Here is a 19,090-nt window from a genome sequence, read left to right as displayed (position 1 = left end):
AGTACATAGAACGTACCACAGAGAATTTACAGATTTTTCAAGGCTCATATCATAAGTCAACAGTGGGACTTAAATCTCTTCTTTTAATAGATCAAATATTAGCATCATAATGGACTATCTAATTTTGCATGCTTGGTTGTAACCACATTTAGCTTTGAATTTAAACAGAATCATAGAATCACACAGTCAGAGACATTCAGCCTATAAATCCTATTCTAGCTCTCTGAAAGAGCTTCCAATTAGTCCTCCTATCCTGCTCGTTCCCCATAATCTTGCAGTTATTTTCCCTTGTAAGGAGAGATCCAATTCTCTTTGAAAATCGTTGTGGAATGTGCTTCCAGAACTCTTTCAAACAATCCAGTTCACATTATAAACCTCACTGACTTGAAAATAAATGTCTTCATTTCTTTTCCCTCTGGCTTTTTTTCAATGAATTATTTTTTAAATTTCGAATACACAATTCATTTTTCCAACCAAGGGGCAATTTAGCGTGGCCAATCCACCTACCCCTCACATCTTTGGGTTTTGGGGGCGAAACCCACGCAAACACGGGGAGAATGTGCAAACTCCACATGGACAGTGACCCAGAGCCGGGGTCGAACCTTGGACCTCGGCGGCGTGAGGCAGCAGTGCTAACCACTGTCCCACCGTGCCGCCCTTTTTTTTCAATGATTTTAAATACGTGTACTCTAATTAACGACTATCCTGCTAATGTTAACAGTTTTGCTCCACCTGCTCTTTGAAAAGCCCCATGATTTTGAGCACTTTTCTTAAATATCCCCTCAGTCTTCCCTGCCTCTGGGGAGTCCAATCTCAACTCCTCCAGTCACCCCCCCCCCCCCCCCCCCCCGCGCCCCCGCCCCCACCCCACAACTTGGAGTACCTGTGCTCTCTCTAATGCCATGACATCTTTTCTAAAATGTGATTCCGAAAAATGGAATTTTCCGGCCCTTCCTGCTGATGGGATCTTCTGGTCCAGCCAATGACGAACCCCCTGCCGTGGGTTTCCCAGCGATGGGGGGGTGCATTCAGCGGGGAGCTCTGCTGACAGCGGCGGAACCTGCAGACCCCACCGTCAGCCAATGGCACGACACCTCTGCTGCTGCGCAACACGCCATAGGAGCGGGCAGAAAATCCCAACCAATAGCTGAGATCGAACTTATGAAGGTTTTGTGATGTTCTCTCTGGAGTCCCTCAAGATGGCTAAAAGGCGTAGTATTGACAAAGAACATCAAGATATGTATTTCAACAGAGCTAGTTTATTTACGCTACTTTAAATGATTCGCACACCTTACTAAATAATAACTAAGAAAAGTATTAAATCTATGCTGCTGAAGTCTATAATATCTAACTATGCAGTCTAATCTCTGTCTAATACAATGAACAACCTATATTTACCGACCACTAACACCTTCTCCCAGAATCCCAGGAGTCACAGTATATTTATATGACTACTCTGAGGTGCCATTTCGTGTCGAGATACAGGAACATCATCTTGTTAACCCTTTACACTCCCGACATTACACATATAACTACAGGCTTGGCTTCTTAACTTTTGTATTCTTCTGCGATATTTCTAAAGCCAGGATCCTTGCTTTATCAGCTTGTCCTGCCTCCGACAAAGACTTATGATGCGATTCCCCAGGTCTCCCTGTTCCTGCACCCTCTTTTAAAATGCTACCATTTTAGTTCATATTACCTCTCATCAGTGTTCCTTCCAAAATATAGCACATCACACTTCTCTGCAACAAGTGTTATCTGCCACGTGGCTGTCCATTTTATCAGTCCATCTCCATCCGCTGTGACTGCCCACTTCCCCCGAATTCAAATGTTTCCAAGCATTGTGTCATTTAAAAGAAAGTGAGCAGATGCATAAACAGAAAATTGAATGGAAATCTGGAAGACTTTATTATGCTCGAGTGAAAGATTTTCAAAGCACTATTGCAGCTCCATCATGCATGAGATATTGGAGCTGCCTCATGATTGGAATTAATTTGGGATTCCACACATTCTTTTAATATCACCTCCTGGATGTGAAATCACCTGGCAATCAATTGTGGGCTGTTTCTTGTTAAATCTGCAGCGACTGTGGCACAGTCATAAATCTTTTGCATCAATATTCATGTATCAAGAATATGAAGCATTATTATATTGCACTGCCATCTAAAAAATGGAAGCACAATTGAGAGAAAATATGAACCACAATATACCTGTAAGAAATGACAGATGCCAAGGAATGGTTTGGGCTATCACTAATCTTCAGCTATCTACTTTGATATAGGTCTTGTTCATCATTCCTTGTAATCGCATTTTTCCATTATTCAACATTTATTTCATAGCTTGTGCCTCCACCAATGTAAGGATGGTGCTGGTTAGATAACCACCCTGCCTCTATTTGCCTACCAAAGGACTGACTATCAATGACACCATTTAATTTATACCCTTAATAAATGAAATTCTATAAATGCAGAAAAACATGGGAAATCGGCCTGATAGACATGTTCTCAATTAAACTTGATTAAGAAACCATTTGGAGAAATAAATCCTTGGGATTGATCATTAGAGATAATGCTCACCCCATTTGACTTTTTACTATTGAAGGTAAAAAAAGGTTAAAATCTCACAAGCAGAATAGTTTCAGGCTACCTTTCTACATCGTCGAACCGTAACTTGAGCTAAACCAGAAGAGTTTAAATATTTTGACTCAACAAGGGCTTTGTCAGAGGATGGAAACTGCTGGTTCCATCCACTTGTAGGTGATATTTCGAGAATACAGCAATCTGCTGCTCACAAGTGCATTGCCCATGTGGATGATGCCATATTTGCCAGGGCTGGCATTTTAAACACATTTTAACTGATTAGGCCAGTCAGGGTGAATGCATGCTCAGCTTTGGCCTCTGATTGGCTTCCTACAGGTCCAGGGAGTTGTCAGCACACATGTGGCAATTGAGTCAGGCACTCAACATTAGAGATGGACTCCTCCAATCTCTCTTCCATTTATGTGCTGTGGTAGTCACCACTGATGTATATATTGTATATATATATGTATTTTACGGTAAGGCCCTTATACTACAGATACGGGGGTAGATCCCTGCCTGCTGGCTCCGCCCAGTAGGCGGAGTATAAATATGTGTGCTCCCCGTACAGCAGCATTTCGTCAGCTGCTGTAGGAGGCCACACATCTTAGTGTAATAAAGCCTCGATTACACCCTACTCTCGTCTTTGCGTAATTGATAGTGCATCATGTGCCACGCGGTTTGAAAGGCCAACAGAGATCATAGTTCCTGCTGCTGCCCCTCCAAGAATTGTCTTCTTTGTTGATGTCCCCCAAGGCTCAGCATTTGCATCCAACTTGGTGAGTCCCACACCCTCCAATGTTTACTTTTCGCTGCTGTCCGTGGCCCTACCATCTGCTATTGCTCATTTCTGCAACCCAATGAACTAGTTGCCTGGCTGCTTCTCGGAGGTTTGTGTATCTGAGCTGGTGGACAGTCCACATGATCTGTGATGGCACTTCCTGAAAATGTTTGAGCATCTCTAAAGAGTCTTCACCTTCCTCCTACATCACTATCTGAGGGGCAATTGAAGGGCCTGTGGGTGATGAAAGGGATGAATTACAATTGACAAGGCAAGATGGTGCTAAGTCATGACTTAGCACGATCATCTTTAGTGGATTCTGACATCACGTCAACATGAGTGAGTGCTGTACATCAGGGTTTTTCAAAGTGCAGGTCGTGACCCATGAGTGGATCACAAGTGGATGTTGGGAGGATCATGGAGTGGTTGGTCGTGGAATTCCTGTGGTGGACCCGATCCCAGGAGAAGCGCCCAATGGCCGCTATCGGCATTTAAATTGAGAACGGTGGCCGCTATCGACTTTTAAATAAAAATTAAATGAGGCTATGTTCAGTTTTCCGGTGGCAGCAGTGAGCAGGTCATGTGTCTTGTACAAGCACTTATCAAGTGTCTGTACGTACATACCTTTGACACCAAATCATGGAAGAGAGCGTCTTTCATTCTCAAGCTGCTAGCAAACAAGGCAAGGAGACTGTGAAGATGGATCAGTTTGTTACAAGGAAGAGAAGGCTAGAGCCACAAATAGGCAGTGCACTTATGAGCCAGGATCTCACATCTGAGGAGAGAGCTGCTCAGGAGAGCCCAGGGCAGGATAGTGCAGTGCTAGTGTTTGCTCTGCACAGAGCTCCAGGGCCTCTTGTGAACTGCCTACAAAGAAAAAATTTAACTCGGGAATAATGTTGTACCTGACCTGTGACAGCACATTAAAAACATGCGAAAAGTCAGCAACTCCCTGGAGTATTCAGTGCTGAGTAAAACAAGCATTTTGTTGTTATTATTCTTCACAACGGCCTCCATGTGTGAGATTGGATTTTCTGTCATCACAAAGATGAAGATGGCACAAAAGAACTGACTGAACTCTGCATCTGATATGCGCATTGCTTTCTTCTGTGAACCTGAGATCGTGAGGACCAAGCAGGCTCCCTTTTTGCATTACAGGTAAGCAAACATGGTGCATGCCGTGAAGGTTGGCCAGTGTGTGTGTCCTGAAGGTTGGCCGATTGGCAAAAGTGGGTCCTGGGGGAAAAGAAATTGAAAAGATTGCTGTATGTTATTTGGCTGTGTAATGTTAAATTTTGTCACCAGGTAGCTGGGAGATTCTCACCTCTCTATTTCCATAGTCAGACATGGCGTGATTGACACCTCCAGTATCTCCTCCTCTGCAGGTGTCAAAGTGGAGATGGCTGGAGGATCATCTTGGATTCCTTGCCTCTCCTGGTGTCCTCTGCTCTCTTCACCAGCAAGGAGACAAAGAAGACACCTTTTAAGATACAAAATGGAATACTTTGAGAGGATGGAAGGACAACGTTTTGGATGATCACTGGGAGGGATGGGTGTGACATTGTATTAAGTTAAGAGTGTCAGTGATAGTTGGTCAAGTGGGGATCAGAGGAGGTGACTGTGTAGAGAGGGAGAGGTGCACTCGCGAGGTCCTTGGGTAAGGAGTGATTTGCAAGTGAAGACTAAGGAAGACAGAGTGAGAGGTGGGGTGCAGGAGGTTGAGGTAAAACACAAATCAAGACATAATTCAACATGCTATGCCCCATCTTTTCATGCCCTTATTAGGTCATTGAACTTCTTCCAGCACTGTACCCATGTGCATGGGACTACACTCCTGCTGTTAAACTTTGCCATTTCCAGCTACATATACTTGTTTTTCATATAGGCTTCTTCCTCCTCTTTTCAGCCCTCACAGCCTCAGCATCTTATCCAGAGATACATCAGAGAAGAATGGCGTTGTTTTGTCTCCGAGTGCCTCCATTTTTGTAGCTTTAAGATCTGCCTGAAGCCTCTACGATTCTTCAACTCTGCTGCTCCTTGCGAGCTCCTTTTAAAAGCTTTAGGGAAATAGACTGCTGCGGGTCGCAGTCATGTCTGCTCACTACGATTGGTCAGGAAAACTGAATGGCAGATGCAGCAACTACTTTTAAGAAGCTTACCCTCCCAGGTTCCTTTTGCACTGCCAGGTCACCCTCTGCAAGTGGGTCGGAATGGTGAAATTCAGCCCATAGTATGAGTTAAATGAAGTGACTTTCAAATTTGTGCATCAGTTATAATAATGAACCAGTAATTGACGTGATATTTTTCACTATTCTGGGCATGTGAACAGCTAGATAACTTTCTAAGACTTTCTACCCACTGTAAGATTCCCATGTCAATTTATAAATTATTTATAAATTATTTTTTATAAATTCTTCCAAGAGAATTGTGCGGCACTGACTAGCCCAGCATTTATTGTCCATCCCTAATTGCCCTTGAGAAGGTGGCTTATCATAGAATTTACAGTGCAGAAGGAGGCCATTCAGCCCATCGAGTCTGCATCATCATGAGATGATGATCTCATGATCTTGAGATGATCTTGGAAAGAGCACCCTACCCAAGGTCAACACCTCCCCCTATCCCAATAACCCAGTAACCCCACCCAACACTAAGGGCAATTTTGGACACTAAGGGCAATTTATCATGGCCAATCCACCTAACCTGCACATCTTTGGACTGTGGGAGGAAACCGGAGCACCCGGAGGAAACCCACGCACACACGGGGAGGATGTGCAGACTCCGCACAGACAGTGACCCAAGCCGTAATTGAACCTGGGACCCTGGAGCTGTGAAGCCATTGTGCTATCCACAATGCTACCGTGCTGCCCATGGTGGTGAGTTGCCTTCTTGAACCGCTGCAGTCTATTTGGTGTAAGTACACCCACAGTGCTGTTAGGGACAGGGTTCCAGGATTTTGACCCGGTAACAGTGATATTGTCCAAAGCCAGGATGGTGAGTGGCTTGGAAGGGAACTTGCAGGCGATGGTGTTCCCATGTGTCTGCTGTCCTCGAGGTGGGGGAGGTTGTAATTTTGCAAGGTGCTGTCGAAAGAGCCTTGGGGAGCTGATGACGTGCATCTTGTAGGTTATTTCTTTTTTTTTATAAATTTAAAGTACCCAATTAATTTTTTGCAATTAAGGGGCAATTTAGCATGGCCAATTCACCTACCCTGCACATCTTTGGGTTGTGGGGGCGAAACCCACGCAAACACGGGGAGAATGTGCAAACTCCACACGGACAGTGACCCAGAGCCGGGATCGAACCTGGGGCCTCGGCGCCGTGAGGCAACAGGGCGAACCCACTGTGCCACCGTGCTGCCCGCATCTTGTAGATTAGAAACTCAGCTGCCACCATGTGTCGATGGTCGAGGGAGTGAATGTTTAAGGTTATGGATGGGGTGCCAGTCAAGTGAGCTAGTTTGTCCTGGGGCTTTTTGAGTGTTTTTGGAGCTGCACCCATCCAAGAAAATGAAACTTATTCCATCACATTCCATATTGTATCTTGTTTTAGTGGGTGGACTTTGGAGAGTCAGGAGGTGAGTTACTTGCCACAGGATTCCTAGCCTCTGATCTGCTCTTGTAGTCACAGTATATATAATATATATGGCTAATCCAGTTCAGTTTTTGGTCAATAGTAATCCCCATGATGTAGTTCGTGGGGGAGTTCAGCTATGGTAATGCCATTGAAATGTCAATGGGCGATGGTTAGATTCTCTCTTGTTGGAGATGGTCATTGGCTAGTACTTGTGTAGCACAAATGTTTCTTGCTACTTTCCTGTGTTATGAACCACATTGATGTTATTTGTGAGGGTACTCCAACTTGGAACACCAGTTCGTGGGGATGTATAGTTTTCTTTTGGTGTGAGGGGACAAGTGAAACCCCAGTGAGAATAAGTAACCCAGTCAAACAATTATTAAAGACTCTTTGTTAAAGTAAAGAAAAGACAAATATATGCCAACAGGACTGCTCTACTCTATTACAATTAAGGTAGTTGAAAATTTGAACATAGAAAGGAAACTGACTCCCTGTGCCCTTTTAAAAATAAATTCAATTAAGGGGCAATTTAGCATGGCCAATCTACCTACCCTGCACGTCTTTGGGTTGTGGGGGTGAGACCCGCGCAGACACGGGGAGACTGTGCGGGCTCCACACAGACAGTGACCTGGGGCTGACATCGAACCCCCGACCTCGGCGCCTTGTGGCAGCAGTGCTAGCCACTGCACCACCATGCCATCTGACCGTTCCTGTTTCTAAGGAAGCAAAAACTGAACCCGAGATGGAAACCAAACTGCTGGGCAGACTAAACCTGATTCAGACAATAAAAAAGGCTGCAGAGCTATCCAAGGAGTAGTGGCAATTTGAAACCAGTGTGTGCAGTTTGTACCTCATTGAAAAAGATAGCCAAAGTAAATGACGGGTAGATAGACTTTCAATGTAAACAGGGTTTTAAAAAAAACCCTAACTTTGCCATTCATCGTGTAAAATCTGAGTGAGGATTAATATCAGTTTGAAATTTTGGAGCGAACAGAAGCTGGAAGATTGTCTGAATCTACAGTGGCTCTCATTAAATCTTGTCAGATGAAGCAACCAACAGATAGCTTGGAAGTATTGAAAAGTAACCAGAGAAAGTTTTGCTTCTGAGAATAATTGAAGCCAAAGGAGAATAGTTTCCAGAGGACTGTAGCATGCTTGCGCTTGTTCCCTATAGAGATACATAAATATATCTCTTGACATATCAGAGAATTCCTTGGGGAAGTAAGGGCAGCATGGTAGCACACGTGGCTAGCACTGTGCCAGGGTCCCAGGTTCGATTCCTCGCTGGGTCACTGTCTGTGCGGAGTCTGCGCCTTCTCCCGTGTCTGCGTGAGTTTCCTCCGAGTGCTCCAGTTTCCTCTCACAGTCCAAGGACATGCAGGTTAGGTGGATTGGCCATGATAAATTGCCCTTAGTGACCAAAAAGGTTAGGAGGGGTTATTGGGTTTTGGGGATAGGGTGGAAGTGAGGGCTTAAGTGGGCCGGTGCCGACTTGATGGGCCGAATGGCCTCCTTCTGCACTGTATGTTCTACATTATGTTCTAAAGGTATATGAAGTACTGAACAGACACACAGTTTATGTAGAATGTACCCTTATTCCTAAATATATCTACAATCCCTGAACTCCTTAAGATTACCCCAAAATACATCCAAAGTAAATAAATCTATAAATTCCACCAGTTTATAATTGCTACACAATACATGGATAATAATCAAGTCTGAGAAACGACCTTTCCTGGTCCAGCGAAGATATTTAAACTGCCTTGATTAAGGTTTTCTGCATTGCCTTGACTCTAAGACTTTGAGTAAGAAGTCTTCCAACACCAGGTTAAAGTCCAACAGGTTTGTTTTGAATCACTAGCTTTCGGAGCACTGCTCCTTCCTCAGGTGAATGAAGTGGTAGGTTCCAGAAACATATATAGACAAGTTAGAAGTCTTACAACACCAGGTTGAAGTCCTCAGGTGAGGAAGGAGCAGTGCTCCGAAAGCTAGTGTTTGAAACAAACCTGTTGGACTTTAACCTGGTGTTGGAAGACTTCTTACTGTGTTCACCCCAGTCCAACGCCGGCATCTCCACATCATATTTAGACAAAGTCGATGAACGCTAGCTGATACATCCAAAACCGGCATCTCCACATCATATCTACCATCGACACTGCAAACTGCCGGCTCAAAGTGGAGAGGATCTCCAAGAAGATCCCGCATATAGACCCAGTCCAACGCTGGCCTCTCCACATCTAAGACTGGAAAACTGGTTTGTCTGCTTCCTGAGGCTGCTAGGTGTTAACTGGCCTCCCTTCCTTTTGAGGGGCTGGCCAATTATACCTTCATCCTCCTTTGATTGTACATCCTGTCCTTGGGGCCGTCTGACCCGATCAACTTTCTTGACTCAAGACATTAACGTATGTGTACCTCATTGATCATCCCAATCGTCGATGTAAACTGTTTGTATTTTTAAGCCATTTACGTCGCATTGTTATCTAAACTGTCTTCTAAACTCGTTACTAGGAGTGATGCATCTCATTGGGCCTTTTGCATACTGGCTGGTCACCATTATACTGGCTTTGAATTCTAGATTTATTTAGTGAATTTAAAATCCGCCAGTTGCCATGTCAGAATTTGAACCCCAGGGTATTAGCCTGGACCTCTGGATTACTAGTCCAGTGACATTATCACAATACCATCGCCTCCAATCCACATTTATTTGCTAAAATGTAAGGACTAGTGCACTAATGTTAGTGAATAGAGCTTGCGCTACATGGTGCTCTGCAGGCCAGGATCGTTCCAGGTTAAGTTTGCAGTCTTTCTGATCTCAGCTTTGGCAGTCAGCATGGGTTCTAAAATGGTTTCAGGGTTTCCAGCCCGGAAGAGTACAAAAATAAACTCTTTAATTTGTTTTGTGCCTTAATTAAATGGTCCTCAATTATATGAGGGTAACCTTAGGATTTTACTGTGGGACGATTAAGTCTACCTCATCTGTGGATTGAACCCCATTTTGTTGACATTATTCTCAACCACATGCTAGCTGTCTGGTCAACTGAGTCATCTAACCAGACTCACCTTGAGCTTTATTACAAAAATGCCTCATAGGCCAGGATTGTACCGCAGAACTGTAATATCCCGCTGGGCGGGAGGAGTTGTAAAGTCCTGGTCATAATGGTTCAAATCAATTAATTACCGTTACCAATGTTCAGTGACTTCTGATACATCATCGAATGTAGCAGTAGTTTTGTGCTCAACATACAAAAAGCTCAGGGTTAAAACTCTTGAGTGCAGGAAAATTAATACAAACCCTAATAATCAGGCAGCATAATAGCACTAAATGTCAGAATGATAATATTTAGTGCCCTGGAGGAAGGACAGACACTAATTCTAATCATTCAGCTATGATGAGCAAGGAGATGCTGTGTAGAGCCTTTAACTTCGGCAATGTAAATTGGAGGGAGCCAGACACTCAGTCAGTTCTTTGTGCCTACTGGCAGTTTATCACAGGGGACATGGCTGATAGTCTGGGAATAAGTCATATGGCCATCGGTGTCTGGTTTAGCTCACTCGGCTAAATCGCTGGCTTTTAAAGCAGACCAAGGCAGGCCAGCAGCACGGTTCAATTCCCGTACCAGCCTCCCCGGACAGGCGCCGGAATGTGGCGACTAGGGGCTTTTCACAGTAACTTCATTGAAGCCTACTCGTGACAATAAGCGATTTTCATTTTTCATTTCAATACAACAGTAATATTAGGCACATTGATGATGGCAGATGTTCCAAGAAAGAAATTTAGAAAAATTCAAATGCCTGAAAAAGACGCCAGCTTTTTGTTACAACTTCTCAATTAAAAGTTGGTTATCTTCTGTTGTGTTCTATTTGTATCTCCACACTGTAACAGTCATACTACAATAGCTTCTCTAAGCTCAGGGTGAAATGTTCCTACCACATCGTGGGAGAACACCAAATCGGGCCCCTCGCTGGGCATGATCCAGATAATGATATTTTAATGGTCCGTTTAAATATCCGGATGCTGTCTTCACTCGCCGCCCAGAAGTCGCCGGACGTGCCTGCGAGACCCCAACCCGATGTCGTTTAGCACTAATTTTCACAATTGTGGACCAGGCGTGATGGCACCTTGGGAGGGGTCTCACAGGCCATTAGAGCTTCTCGGTGGTCTGGGACAGGGCAGGCTAGTACCCTAACATGCCCCCGGTACCCAGGCACTGCCGACTTGGCACCCTTTCAATGCCAACCTGGCACTGCCAAGGTGTCCAGGTGCCGTTGGCACTGCCAGGGGTCAGGGCCTGGGGGAGCCATGCCCATGAAAGAGGGGTTTGAAGGGGGCAAAGAAAGGTTGGGGGGGGGTGAAGAGAGGGACCTGAAATCGGGGGATGCGGGAAGGAGGGGGGTGTAGAAATCGGGGCAGCCGTTCAAAATGGGGCCCTGATCTGTGAGGAGAAAGTCCAACTGGCGAGTTCAGCTCCGCAACACAACAATCTTCTTCCGTGTGGCCTTGATGGGGAGAAACTCCCCGAGGCCCATAAAAAGGGCTAAGTATGTCACTGCAGCTGCCGAGAAACACCTTGCAAAATGTGTCCAAAACCAGACTTGGAAATTATTCCGGTGAATTGTGCCCTTAGTTTATTCAAACTACAAGAGCTTACTTAATTCTCTGGCATGTGTTCATTGCATCCAGATGCAAAGACTCTTATTAATTTCTCTCCCTATTTTAACAAAATACTCGGACTTTGCACGTTCCTTTGAATAATAGTTTTTAAACGCCCTTGTGGAATAAAGCTACGGAACCTCTAGTGCTGCCTGCTAATCAGTGCCCCTTCTGCAATTCATTTTAGGATGAAGAACGTATTCATTGCCTGAGGTATTTTGCAAATGAAAGGCGTGAACTGGTCAAAGAGCTAGGAGAAGAATTGGAAAGTTGCCTGGGCAAATTGAAGAATGAAGTTGCAAAAATTATTCGAAGAAAGAAAGAACTGCAGATTGATGCAACAGCATCTACTTAAACCAAAAACTTAGAAGAGAAATCATGTTGTTTACCTGGTCTCAACTGTAACATCATTAAAATAAATCTAAAGAATTTCTCTCACTTTTTAACTAGGTTTTGACAATAATTCTAGTTTTATTTTATTCCTTCTTGGGGTGTTGGTAGTTGCGTCAAGGTAGGAGTTATTGCTCTGTGACAATAGTACTACATCATTGTATGATGGTTCTATGTTGGCTATTGCAGGGATTTGAACCAGGCACAATTAAAGATTGTTGGTATATATGTTCGTCTAGGGATGATTTACGACCCAGCGATGATGATGTTCCTGCTTCTATGCTTCTGTCTTTCTTGAGGGTTGAGTCACGGGGTTGGGTTGTAGTAGAAATAATATTGGTGAATTACTGAAGTGTAACCTATAGATAGTACTCAAACACACAAAAATTATAAACCTACGAATTAGCGGCAGGAGTAGGTCATTCGGCCCCTCGAGCCTGCTCCGCCATTCAATAAGATCAGGGCGGCTCTTTTAAAAAAAATAATCTTTATTGTCACAAGTAGGCTTATATTAACAGTGCAATGAAGTTACTGTGAAAAGCCCCGAGTCGCCACATTCTGGCACCTATTCGAGTACTCAGAGGGAGAATTCAGAATGTCCAAATTACCTAACAGCATGTCTTTTGGGACTTGTGGGAGGAAACCGGAGCACCCAGAGGAAACCCACGCAGACACTGGGAGGATGTGCAGACACCACGCAGGCAGTGACCCAAGCTGGGAATTGAGCCTGCGACCCTGGAACTGTGCAGCAGCGGAGCTACCCACTGTGCTACCGCGCTGCCCATTGTAACCTCAACCCCACATTCCTGCCTACCCCAGACAGTCTTTCATTCCCTTGATAATCAGGAATCCATCTAGCTCTTCCTTAAAAATATTCAAAGCTTCTGCTTCCACTGCCTTTTAAAGAAGAGAATTCCAGAGACTCTCAACCCTCTTGAAAGAAAACATTTCTTAGCATCTCCATCTTAAATGAGCGACACCCTTATTTTTATACAATGGCCCATACTTCTAGATTTTCTGACAGGAGGGAACATCTTCTCCACATCCACCCTGTCAATTCTCCTCAGGACCTTAAAGGTTTCAATCAAGTCACCTCTATCTCTTTTAAACTCTAGTGGATACAAACCTAACCTCCAACTTTTCCTCATAAGAAAAACTGCTCATTCCTGATATTGGTCTAGTAAACCTTCTCTGAACTGCTCCTAATACATTTACATCTTTCCTTAAATAAGAAGACCAGTACTGGACACAATACTCCTGATATGGTCTTACCAATGCCCTTTACAATTGAAGCATGGCCCCCTTACATTTGTAATCAATTCCCCTCACAATAAACAATAAAATTATATTAGCTTTCCTAATTACTTGCTGTATCTGTAGACCAGCCTTTTATGATTCATGTACTAGAACACCCGGATCTCTCTGCATCTCAGAGCTCTGTAATCTCTCAACATTTATTTTGTACCTTTAGACTAACAGTACAAAAGAAATAGAATTGCAGAAGCATGTGGATTTGATGCAAGATTAACAAAGGTTTATTGAATAAATCTTTATTATACAAAGTTTGGCACTAGACTCCCTTAAAGCCTGCCAAGTAACCGTTGACATCACTAATGTCACATGGCTCGGTTCTTAAAGAGACATTGCACACAATGAAAATAACCCACAAATATAACAATTTAAATAATAAGCTTTTTTATTGTTCCTGTCAAAATGGACAATTTCACATTTGCCCACATTATACTCCATTTGCCAGATTTTTTCCCACTCACTTAACTTATCCACGTCGCTTTGTATCTTCCTCTGCACGGTTCACTTTCCTACTTATCTTTGTATCGTCAGAAAATTTAGAAATATACCTTTAGTCCTTTCATCCAAGTCATTTATATATGGTGCAAAAAGTTGAGAACCCAACACTGATCCCTCTGGCTCATCACTCATCACGTCCTGCCAACAAGAAAATGACACATTTATGCCAACTCTTTCCTGCCAATCTTCAATCCATGCCAATATCTTACCCCCTACACCATGAGCTTTTATTTTACACAATAATCTTTTTTGAACAGCATATTCTGGAGCCAATCAGAGGGTAGGACATATTCAACTTGATTTTTTGCAACATGATAGGATTACTTGATTACCCCATTGAGAAGGTAGCATTGATCAGAATATGATTCAATTTGAGGGAGGGAAGAATGTGAACAAGACTTGTAAAACACAAAGCTAGCTAGAGTGAATGTGACAACATATAAAACATAGGAACACAATTAGACCATTCGGCCCATCGAGTCTGCTCTGCTATTCAACCATGGCTTCTCATCCCCATTCTCCTGCCTTCTCCCCATAACACATGATCCCCCTATTAATCAAGAACCAACCTATCTCTGCCTGAAGAATTGTGAAGATATATGCTGTTTCTTTAAGCTTGATATTCACTTCAGCTTTTTTAGTTAACTGCAGATGATAGGCTGTCCCCTTGGAATTTTTTTGTCCTCATTTATTTCCTCATTGGAATGTGTCTATTCTGAAATATCCTTTTAAATGTCTGCCACTGACGTCTATTCCTAAAGTGAATTCACTTCTTCACTTTCATGCCCTCATAATTGCCCTTATTTAAGTTTAAATTACAAGTCTTGTTCACATTCTTCTCTCCCTCAAATAGAATCATATTCTGATCAATGCTACCTTCTCTATGGGGTAATCAAGTAATCCTATCATTTTGTAAAAGACCCGGTCGAGAATGTCCTACCCTCTGATTGGCTCCAGAATATGCTGTTCAAAAAAACGATCCTGAAAATATTCTATGAACTCCTCATCTATGTTACGTTTGCTCATCTGATTTTTCAAATCTATATGCAGATTAAAATCCCCATGATTATTGCTGTATCTTTCTGACCAGCTCCCGTTATCTCTTCTTTCATACTCAGTCCTACCACGAGGTTACAATTCGGGGGCCTGTACACATGGCTTCCTGCCCATATTATTTCTCATCTCATCCCAAAGTGCTCCTACATCCTGGTTTCCTGAATTTAGCTCATCCCTCTCTCATGAGCTAATGCCATCATGAATTAACAGAGCCACCCCTCTATCTTTTCCTAACTTCTTGTACTTCTTAAATGTTAAATAGCCCGCAATATCAAGTCCCGATCCATGTCAGCCTGTAGCCATGGGTGGAATTCTCCGTCTATTCAAAGCAACAGGATTCCCGGTCTCAGGGCACTGAATGGGAGATTTGACTGAACGCCAAATTCTCCGTCCTGGCTAGCAGCCATAGCGGGTGGAGTTGGAAAGGAGAATCCCGGCACATGTCTCTGTAATGGCTATCAGATCGTACTTATTCATTTCTATTTGCACTACCATTTCATCTGTTTTATTTTAAATGTGTGTGTGTTTAGATACAGAGCCTTTAGTTTTGTCCTTTTATTATTTTTCTAGCATCTAGCCTTACCTGCTCATTTACTCTCAGAATTGTACGGCCAGTCCCTGCCTGCCAAGGTCTGTTTGCCAATTCCCACATGAGTATCTTTCTCTCTTTCCTTCTCTCTACTCTTTGCTAATCATTCCCACATGAGCTCCCACATTCAGCAACCAAACAAGATCTGCCATTCCAGCTTTATAGTGTGGTTAATTAATCAATTATTTTACAAATTTAATTTAATTCATGTTTCTAGTCCTGCCTCTGCTTCTGTATTTACTACTTATCCCGATTGAAATTCCCTAGTTAAGACAAATAGGGTGGCACGATGGCACAGTGGTTAGCACTGTTGTCTCACAGTGCCAGGGAGCCAGGTACGATTCCAGCCTTGGGTGACTGTGTGGAGTTTGCATTTTCTCCCGGGTCTGCGTAGGCTTCCTCTGGGTGCTCCGGTTTCCTACCACAGTCCAAAGGTGTGCAGGTTAGATGGATTGGCCATGATCAATGCCTGGGGTTACAGGGATGTGGTGGGAAAATAGGCCGAGTGCTTTCTTTTGGAGGGCCAGTGCAGACTTGATGGACAAAATGGCCTCCTTCTGCACTGTAGAGATTGTATGATTTTATGAAATAAGACTTACCAGACATAAATAATACATACTAATGTTAGTAAACATTACTACTACGAATAAAACATTGCAGTTCTTAAACTAACCCGGGTTTTGCAAGATAAATGAGAAAAGTACTGGTGCCCTCAATGTCTAAGCTGCTTCCCTCCTTACCTCCCCCCCCCCCCCCCCCCTCCCCCCCTTCACCCCTCACCCTCACCCCGCTTACAGACAGCATCTGAGCTCTTTGTGTGAAAGGATGAGGGAGCCACAATGGAATCTCCACCTGCAGAGTGGATGGACTGCAGTGGGGTTATGACCCATGACTTTATCACTGTGCCGCTGAGGCCCATGTCCCCTGTACCATCCATTGAGATGAGTGTGAGAAGCTGAGCGTTTACTTATCCAGGTGGCATGGATGAGGTCATTCATCCTCTTGTGGCATTTCAGGGCAGAACTCTGCTGGGAGCTCGGAGTACTGATCTCCATGACGATTTGCTCCCATACACTGTTCAACTCCCTGCTTGGCCCCCCTCCTCCCATCCTCTGAAAAGAAAGAGGACATCCCTCCTGGCCTCCAACTTGATGGAACTGTGTGTCCTCTTCTGGCCTTCTCCTCAATCAGCGTGGTGGCTACATTGCTGCCTGGACACATACGGCGCCTGGATATGATGGTGGGGAGCATGCCATCCAGCCCACCTTTGCCGCAAAGAACATCAGGAAACCACTGACTGCCTCACTAATGAGGCTGGGGTTGGGTGATACAGCGTGGATTCCAGATGACCTCCAAAGTGGGAAACATTCACAGTTCCCGCCACCGCCAAGAGACATAGTCCTGGATTCAGAAATTCTGGGCCTTGTATTTATAAGCACTCTACTCTATGATGAACATTGTATGGTCAGGTAGACTTGAAGAAGTATTATTACCATTAAAATCGGCAAACAATTTCATCTTTCTCTCATACCTGTTCAAAAAAAGCTTTTTTAACCTGAAAAGTCTTTGTAGGATTCACTAATTATTCCCCTTGTAATTTGTGGTTCAAAACAAATTATAACTCTGAGTAAAGGATAATAAGGCTTACAGCCAGATAATCTCCAGTAGACAATATAGGATAATTATTAGTTGTGTGGTACAGCATCCCACTCACAGCAGGTGGAGCAGTGCGTGTTCGCTTTCTGGAGACAGATCAGTTGATGGGAATTTCCGTTTCACCATCAGCATCAGGTAAAAGTATTGGAACCCATAGTAAAAAACTATCATTAATCTTATAATTTTACTTCACTTAAGGTTGCTTACCTTAATCTTTCTCCAAACCCAATGTCAGGCTTGAATTAGTTCGACTATTTGGAATGAAGTTGTGGTTGATGGGAACACTTGTTCAAGACGTGGTGTTATGAGTGGAGTTGGTCAATTTTGCCAAGTTAGAGCTCGACTTTTAAGTTCACTGAGAATAGCATCTCACAAATCTTACTTGAACTGTTTGCTTTGAACTCCCTTTGAGGAAAATAGAGGTTGGCACAATTTTGAGAATATGTCAGACCAATATTTCTTTTCACTGTTCCTGAGTTACATATGGTGCAGTGGACATTTTGGGTTTGAAAGTGGTAAGCTCCATGAAATAAAATCATAACTGTACCTATTAAAGAGTGGAAGGAATAGGGGAACACCTTCCCCAAGTCACCCTTATCCATCTCCACTCAAAATGTTTGAACTGGCCAATGACCCTGCCAACTCTTTACATATGGTTGCTCCTCCATATAGAACAACAGAAACATGCATTTATACGGTGCCTTCAATATAATTGCCTCAAAGATGCCTCAAAGGAGGGCTAGAAAGCAAAATTAGACACTGAACTACACAAGGAGAGGTAGCTCTGAAGGAATGTTTTAAAGGATGAAAGAGAAATACTGGGCGGAATGTTACCAGAAGTTGGCAAAGCGTTAGACGCACACAGAAAACTGGGGCGGAATACTCCACTCCCGCGCGGAGTCGGGAAGGCCGTTGTGAACTCGGCCGAGTTTCACGACGGCCTCGGAGGCCGCTCCTCGCACCCTATTCACCCCCCCGGGGGGCTAGGAGCGGCGCTCCGTAAATCTCGGCCGCCGGGCCTTGACGCTTGCATCAAGGCGGTGCGCGAGAATGACGCGACGGCGGCGCCTAAGTGACGTCAGCCGCGCATGCGCGGGTTGGAGCCAGCCAACCCGCGCATGCGCGGCTGACATCACGACGGCTGCAGGCTCCAACCCGCGCATGCGCGGTTGCCGTCTTCCCCTCCGCTGGCCCGGAAGACGTGGCGGCTTGATCTTGTAGGGCGGCGGAGGAGAAAGAGTGCGTCGCTTGGAGACGCCGGACCGACGATCGGTGGGCACCGATCGCAGGCCAGACCCTCCCGAGCACGGCCGTGGTGCTCACTCCCCTCTCCGCCCCCCACAAGCCACAAAGGAAGATTTGGCGCCATGTTCACGACGACAGCGACCAGGTGTGGTTGCCGCTGGCGTGAACAGGTCGGGAACGTCAGGCCGCTTGGCGCATCCGGGCCGGAGAATCGGCGCTCGCCGTGTATAACGCCGATTGGCTATTCTGCGAGCAGGGGGGGTGGGAGAATCGCGGGGGGTGCCAGGGCGAAGTGTCGTGAGTCGCCAGACCCCCCCGTGATTCTCCCACCCGGCGTGGGGAGCGGAGAATTCCGCCCCTGGTGTGGGACTCTCCAGTTTCCACACACCAGGGGCGGGATTCTCCCCTACCCGGCGGGGCGGGGGTCTGCCGCCCGGCGTCGGGGCTGGCCGAAAGGCTTTCGCCGGTTCGCGCATGCGCCGGTGGTGACGTCAGCGTCAGCTGCCGCTGACGTCACCCCCGGGCATGCGCGCTGGGGAATTCTCTTCCACCTCCACCATGGTGGAGGCAGTGGCGGCGGCGGTAGAAAAAGAGTGCCCCCACGGCACAGGTCCGACCGCCGAATCGGTGGGCCCCGATCGCGGGCCTGGCCACCGTGGGGGCACCCCCTGGGGTCCGATCGCCCTGCGCCCCCCCCCCCCCCAGGACCCCGGGGGCCCGCTCGCGCCGCCGATCCCGCCGCCACCAGAGGTGGTTCAAACCTC

General features: G+C 45.1%; 1 protein-coding gene across 1 annotated transcript in view; it reads left to right on the top strand.

The window, feature by feature from the left end:
* The window catches only part of LOC119962245 (kinesin-like protein KIF28P), a 125,020-nt gene extending 113,001 nt beyond the window's left edge, over positions 1-12,019 (top strand). The window contains exon 25 of the mRNA XM_038790235.1: positions 11,769-12,019. Within this exon, the coding sequence (XP_038646163.1) occupies positions 11,769-11,936 (168 nt within the window). The 3' untranslated portion in view covers positions 11,937-12,019. The remainder of the gene's footprint in view (positions 1-11,768) is intronic.
* Positions 12,020-19,090: the final 7,071 nt, after the last annotated feature.

The sequence above is a fragment of the Scyliorhinus canicula genome, chromosome 2 (genome assembly GCF_902713615.1).
Source record: "Scyliorhinus canicula chromosome 2, sScyCan1.1, whole genome shotgun sequence".
NCBI classification, from domain to species: domain Eukaryota; kingdom Metazoa; phylum Chordata; class Chondrichthyes; order Carcharhiniformes; family Scyliorhinidae; genus Scyliorhinus; species Scyliorhinus canicula.
This window is presented reverse-complemented; position numbering and strand designations above follow the sequence as displayed.